The following is a 7,500-nucleotide window of genomic DNA, read 5'->3' as shown; positions in this document are numbered from 1 at the left end:
ACATCCACCTATGCCAGATACATATTGTTCTGCTCACAAAACAGCTTAGCTGCACTCCAGGATTTATACTGCTTTCTCGTTCGGAATGAGACGATGAACCGAGGTCCCTTGTGTAGCATGCTCTTGGCGTACGTACGTACAAGAACCCACGGCAACAATAGGGTTATCAAAATGGCAAACATCTGAAGAAAAAAATCCACTTTAATAGGAGAACAAAAAAAAAATTGACACACGGGCAGTCAGAACAAAAAGAAGGGAAAATGTGTGGTGCTGCACTGTAGCGAAACCCTCTACCCCTCTCTCTTTTCCTCTCTCTCTCTCTCTCTCTCTGTCTCTCTTTTCCCCCCTCTCTCTGTGTCTCTCACTGTGTCTGTCCGCCTGTCTGTCTGTCTCTCCCCTCTATTTCTCTCCCCCGCCCCCCGTCCCCCCCTCTCTCTCTATCCTCTCCCTCTCTCTTCTCCTCTCTGTCTGTCTTTCTATCTGTCGAGGCGAGAATCACAAATTCCACACACACACACACACACACACACACACACACACAACACACACACACACACACACACACACACACACACACACACACACACACAGAGAGACCTGTTGTTGACCAAACTAATAATGACAGTAAAAACCAAACCATGTTGTTCACCAGACGGCTGCACTCGAAGAGCAACACGCTGCACATCAACCTGTTCCTGGCCTTCATCCTGCGGGCCGTCATCTCCTTCCTCAAGGACCTGCTCTTCGTCAGCAACCTGGGGCTGGCCAAGGACGTCCGCCTGAAGGAGGATGGCTACCTGGAGTTCATTGAGGACAACGTGGTGCGTGGGTGGTAGTCGGGGGTGGTGGTAGGGGTGGTGGGGGGGATGGGGGTATGGGTGGAGTGATGGTGCTGATTTGGTGGTGCGGGGTGTATGATTTTGTGTGTGTGTGTGTGTTTTGGGGTTGTTTGTTTTTTTGTTGGGGTGGGGGTGGCGGAGTGGGTCGGGGGGGTGCTGATTCGGTGGTTGTGGTGAGGGAGAGGTAGGGATGGTGGTGGTAATGGTTGTGGAGGGGTGTTGGAAGGTAGGGGTAGTGGTGGTGGTGTTACAAAGGGAGGGGTTGGTAGGGTTTTGAACAGGGGGGGCAGTAATGACAGTGAGAGTGGTGGTGCTGTTGGAGGGTGAGGATTTGTGCATGGCAGGGGTGTGGTTGATGGGTAGCGTGGTTAGTGGTGGTGGTGAGGATGATGAGGTGGTGGTGGTGATGATGATGAGGTGGTGGTGATGGTGATGAGGTGGTGGTGGTGGTGGTGGTGGTGGTGATGATGGTGATGATGATCAGTATCAGTAGCTCAAGGAGGCGTCACTGCGTTCGGTCAAATCCATATTATACGCTACACCACATCTGCCAAGCAGATGCCTGACAAGCAGCGTAACCCAACGCGCTTAATCAGGCCTTGAGAAAAAAAAAAGAAGAAAAATAATAATAATAAATTAAAATAAACTAAAAATTAAATAATAATAATAATAATATAATAATAATAAGATAAATAAATAAATGAATAAAATAACAATAAATAAATAACATAAAAGAAATGAATAAATAAAAAATAATAGATAAATACAGAAAAATACTACTACTACTAATAATAATATTTAAAAAAAGATAAATGAGCAAATAAATGTACACGCATTCACACATTTACTCTCTCTCTCTCACACACACACACACACACACACACACACACACACACACACACACACACACATGCATAACAAATATGCAACAGACATGCAGTTTCACAGATATGAAAGCACAATCAAATACACATAAACGTACATGAGCACCAACACACACACACACACACACACACACACACACACACACACACACACACACATTACCCCGCACCCCTCCCCTCCCCCATCCTCCACACACTCATTTCTAGGCTACATATCGCAGCTTCCATGGTGATGATGGTAGTGTGGTGGTGGTGGCGGTGAGGTGGTGGTGGTAGTGAGGTGGTGGTGGTGGTGACGAGGTGGTGGTGATGGTGATCGAGGTGGTTGTAGTGGTAGGGGTGGTGGTGATTATGAGGTGATGGTGGTGAGGTGTGGTGGAGATGAGATGGTGGTAGTGATGAGGGGGTGGTTCTGGTGGTAGTGAGGTGGTGGTGGCGATGAAAAGGTTGTGGTGGTTGTAGTGAGATGGTGGTGGTGGTGGTGAGGTAGTGGTGGGGATGATTAATTGATTGATTGATTGATTGATTGATATGGATATTTATATAGCGCCTATCCTCGGTCAGAGACCAAGCTCTAAGCGCTTTACAAACACAGGGTCATTTGCAACAACAGGCTGTCTTCCTTAGTAGAGCCGACTGACGGCTGCCATTGGGCGCTCATCATTCGTCTCCTGTGTCATTCAATCAGATTTCAGGCACGCACACATACACACTCAGACAGACATGTAACATTTAACATTTTACGTGTATGACCGTTTTGTTACTTACCCCCACCATGTAGGCAGCCACACTCCGTTTTCGGGGGTGTGCATGCTGGGTATGTTCTTGTTTCCATAACCCACCGAACTCTGACATGGATTACGGGATCTTTAACGTGCGTATTTGATCTTCTGCTTGCGTATACACACGAAGGGGGTTCAGGCACTGGCAAGTCCGCACATAATTATGTTGACCTAGGAGATCGGAAAAACCTCCACCCTTTACCCACCAGGCGCCACCAAGATTCGAAGCCGGGACCCTCAGATTGAAAGTCCAACGCTTTAATCACTCGGCGCCGAGGTGGTAGTGGTGGTGGTAGTGAGGTGATGATGGTAGTCATGAGGTAGTAGTAGTGATGATGAGGTGCTGGTGATGAGGTGATAGTGGGTGGTGATGATGAGATGGCGGTGGTCTTCTTCTTCTTCTTCATGCGTGGGCTGCAACTCCCACGTTCACTCGTATGTACACAAGTGGGCTTTTACGTGTATGACCGTTTTTACCCCGCCATATAGGCAGCCATACTCCATTTTCGGGGGTGATGGCGGTGGTGAGGTGTGGCTTTGTTCACAGTGTTGTTGCGTACTTCTGAGCGCCGCCAAAAGTGAACGAACGAACGAATGAATGGAAAAAAAAAAGAAAACAAAAAAGCTTAGACAACTAAAACTATCGTTGTTGTTGTTGCTGCTTTTGGTCCAGCAATCCGAGTACAAGCGGTTTTGTCGTACGCCGTCATAGGTGAAAGAAAGAAGGAACGAATGAACGAAAAACAAGCAAAAACAAAAAAACCAACAAAAAGCAAAACAAAACAAACAAAAAAAAAAGAGAAAAAAAAGCCCACGAGCGAATGAACAACTGAAAGTTCTTGTGTGTTTTTCTTTCCCGTTAGTCCAGCACTGAAAGTGTACGTTGCTGTTTACGGTGCTGCTGCTATACGACTACACAATATGTGAATGAACGAACGAATGAATGTCTGAGTTAATCAATCAATTAACGACTAAAAAAAAAAAAAAAAAAAAAAAAACAGGATTTTTTTTTCCCTCCAGCAAGCTTTCTTTTTTGTTTACAGTGCTGTTGTGTCATCGTCATAAGTGAATGAACGAATGAACAAACGAAAGAATGAATGAATGAACGAAGCGCTAAATTCGAAGGGTCTATGTGGTGTGAGGTGTGTGTGTGTGTGTGTGTGTGTGTGTGTGTGTGTGTGTGTGTGTGTCCAGCAGTGGGGAGTGCCCTGCTGTATGGCGTCAGCTCGAACAACGAATGAATGAATGAATAAATGAATAAACGAGCAACAAAAACAATTCTTTTTATGTTTCTTTCCTTTCCTTTCTTCTTCTATGTTCGTTTTTTTCTTCTTCTTCCCCCCTTGTCTAGCACTGGGAGTGTAAGCTGCTGATCTGCACCCTGCTGTACGCGGTCAGTGCCTGCAACATGTGGATCCTGGCCGAGGCCCTCTACCTCACCATGCTGGTCCAGAGGCCGCTACGGACCGAGAGGCAGGGGGTTCGAGTCTACGTTCTGCTGGGATGGTGTAGGTTGATGTTTTTTTTTTTTGTTGTTGTTTTTTGGAGAGGGGGGGGTGTCGAGGGAGGCTGTGTTTGTGTGTGTGGGGGGGAGGGGTTGTGTGTGTGTGTGTGGGGGTGGGGTGGGAAGTTGTGTGTGTGTGTGTGTGTGTCCGTTCTTTAGTTTAGCGTCTTTTTTTTTTCACTATTAGCGATATTAGATGTGTGTGTGTGTGTGTGTGTGTGTTTGTGTGTGTGTGTGTGTACTTGCTTTTGTGTGTGTGTGTGTGTGTGTGTGTGTGTGTGTGTGTGTGTGTTCATCCCAGAGCTTATCATTAGTTCAAATTTAATCACGCTGACAACCAGTTATCAGATCCGATCATACAATCAATCAGTCTCAATCTTATTAAAGAGTCACATCAGTCTTAACTCAGGGTCTATCAGCTTAAAACTATACACAGAGTCTATTAGTATAATGTTCGTTCTGATTATACTGAATTAAAAAAAAAAGCGTCCATTAGTAACAGCCTTATTACGACGTATACCACTTTTAGTCTAATCACAGAAATCTGTCAGTGTCAGTCTTATTATGACGTCTTGTCAGTTTCAAGTAACACACCGTCTTGTCAGTTTTAATCACACAATCTATCACTTTCGACCTACTTACGAAGTATGTCAATATCACTTTCAAGTACGATGACTGGCAGTTTCAAGTTAAGATTGTACAGAGGTGGTTGTTGTTTTCAATGTAACCCACAAATATTGTTTCGATCTTATCTCGAAAGTTTATAAGTATCAGTATCAATACAAAAGTCCAGCAAGTTTCAGTCACAGAATCTTATCATTTTCGACTTTTGTCATAAAATCTGTCAGTATTCAGTTTCAGATACGATTTCTTGTCTATCAGTTTCAGCGTAACCTAGGGAGGTTGTCAGTTTCAGTCGCATCGAAGTTAAAGTGGAATTTTGATTAAAAATTGTGAAGTGAATAAGTAACAACATCTAGCCATCGGAATAAAAGAAGTGAAATTTCACACACACACAGACACACACACACAGACACAGACACACACAGACACACACACACACACACACACCCTTCTCTCACTATTTTTCTATCTACCTATGTATGTCAGTCCATCTACCTATAATAACATTGTCTGTCGCGCGTCGGTTTCACATGCATAGGTATCTCTCTGTCAATCAATATATCTGTCTGTCCATCTACCTATGATAAAATTGTGTGATAATGAAATACTCTGTCACATGTCTGTGTCACACACCCCCCCCCCCGAAAACAGAGCATGGCTGCCTACATGGCGTGGTAAAAACGGTCATGCACGTAAAAGCCCACTCGTGTACATGCGAGTGTACGTGGGAGTTGCAGCCCACGAAAGCAGAAGAAGAAGAAGTCTGTGTCACACACATAGGTATCTCTCTATCAATCAATATATCTTTCTATCCATCTACCTATGATAAAATTGTGTGATAATGAAATACTCTGTCGCATGTCTGTTTCACACACATAGGTATATATGTTAGTTACAAAGGGTCTCAAAGTATCATAGGGTCTATTAGTTATCAATCTAGCAAAAAACAAACAAACCAACCCCCCCCCCCAAAAAAAAAAAAAAATCCCAAAAAACAAACAAACTTTCTTTTAACTTTTCTGACAAGGAGAGATCAGCGTGATTTGAGAACTTCAGTCAACTGATCCCATCTGAGTCACGCCCACTACAACCCCCACACCTCCATTCTATCACCCCTCCGTACCCCCCTGACCCCCCCACCCCCCACACACCTACCCCTCGCCCCACTCCCTACACCCCCTCCGCCCCCGCCCTCTCTTCCCCCCCTCCTCTCCTCCCCCCACTGGTTCTTTCTCTCCATCTTTCTTTTAAATATACCCCCGTAAAAACATGACATTGTAAGTCCCATTGGAAAACAGTACATTGTAATTTTGCAGTCTGTGGAGTGATGCCCTAGAGGTAACGCGTCCACCTAGGAAGCGAGAGAATCTGAGCGCGCTGGTTCGAATCACGGCTCAGCCGGCGATATTTTCTCCCCCTCAACTAGACCTTGAGTGGTGGTCTGGATGCTAGTCATTCGGATGAGACGATAAACCGAGGTCGCGTGTGCAGCATGCACTTAGCGCACGTAAAAGAACCCACGGCAACAAAAGGGTTGTTCCTGGCAAAATTATGTAGAAATATCCAGTTCGATAGGAAAAACAAATAAACAAACTGCACGCAGGAAAAAATACAAAAAAAAAAAGAAAAAAAAAAGAAAAAAAAGAAAGGAAAAAAAATGGTGGCGCTGTAGTGTAGCGACGCGCTCTCCCTAGGGAGAGCAGCCTGAATTTCACACAGATAAAAAGAAATACAAATACAAATATGTCATTATAGAGTAACTGAGTCCCCACTCGCATGTGAATTTATCGATTATCCAATATTCTTTCCCCCACTCTTTCCACGCATGTTTGTGCTGGTCCCCCCCCCCCTTTTTTTTCGCCCTTAAATGTTTGTTTGTTTGTTTGTTTTTTCTTTTAAAATGTCAGAGAACAGTCAGTTGAAGAAGGTTGTTTACTACATCATGATATTGAATAAAACAAGTTTAAAAGAAAGGGGGGAAAAAGAAATATACTCTGTGTGTGTGTGTGTGTGTGTGTGTGTGTGTGTGTTATTGGTATGTGTGTGTGCGTGTGTGTGTGTGTTATTGGTATGTGTGTGTGCGTGTGTGTTGTTTGAGTACGTGCTTTCGTGTGTGTGTTGTTTGTGTGTTGTGTGTGTGTGTGTTGGGGGGGGGGACGTGGGGGGGAAGTGGGGGGCATGCGCACGGAGGAGGCATACTCGCTTCAGATCTCAGAGATCCCACAGAGCAGTCAGTCTGGCTGGGGCAGTGACAGGAAGGTTGGGAGGACGGGGGGTGGAGATGGAGGCGAGAGAGGCGGATGGGGTGGGTGGGTAGAGGGGCAGGGGGATGAGTGGGGGGGGGATGACGGCGTCGTCATAGTGAGCCCCAGTAGACTGATGGATGGTGGATGAACGTCTGATGACTTTGGAAAGTAAAGTAATGTACAGTTTGAAGATTTGTGTGTGTGTGTGTGTGTGTGTGTGTGTGTGTGTGTGTGTGTGTGTTGTTTTATTTTAATTCTGTTTCGATTTTGTTTTCGTTACAGGCGCACAATCTGCCTCTTTTGTCTCTGTTTCTGTGATTTTCTCTGTCAATATCAGTGTCACTCTCTGTCTCTCTCTGTATCGTTGTTTCTGTCTTTCTGTCTGACTCTCTCTCTCTCTCTCTCTACGCTTGATAGCAGTATAATATCATATGCTTGTCCTCTGATTGTAATCATGGCAAGTATGTGGCTGGTTGTTGAGTGTTTTTTGTTGTTGTTTTTTTTTTTTTTTCACTTTCTTAAATGGGTTACAAGCAACATGTATTCTTGGTTTGATTTGGATATTGCGTTGACGTCAGGCCCAGGAAGGACATGCTTTTTGCCCGATTTGCCTGAACGTCT

The 7,500-nt window shown here is 44.8% G+C and overlaps 1 protein-coding gene across 1 annotated transcript in view; it reads left to right on the top strand.

Moving 5' to 3' along the window:
* LOC143277289 (secretin receptor-like) overlaps positions 1–7,500 on the top strand; it is a 296,984-nt gene that overhangs the window by 268,625 nt on the left and 20,859 nt on the right. Inside the window, exons 6-7 of the mRNA XM_076582062.1 lie at positions 653–821; positions 3,857–4,013. Of these exons, the coding sequence (XP_076438177.1) occupies positions 653–821; positions 3,857–4,013 (326 nt within the window). The remainder of the gene's footprint in view (positions 1–652; positions 822–3,856; positions 4,014–7,500) is intronic.

Source organism: Babylonia areolata, chromosome 2, assembly GCF_041734735.1.
Source record: "Babylonia areolata isolate BAREFJ2019XMU chromosome 2, ASM4173473v1, whole genome shotgun sequence".
In the NCBI taxonomy this organism is placed as follows: domain Eukaryota; kingdom Metazoa; phylum Mollusca; class Gastropoda; order Neogastropoda; family Buccinidae; genus Babylonia; species Babylonia areolata.
This window is presented reverse-complemented; position numbering and strand designations above follow the sequence as displayed.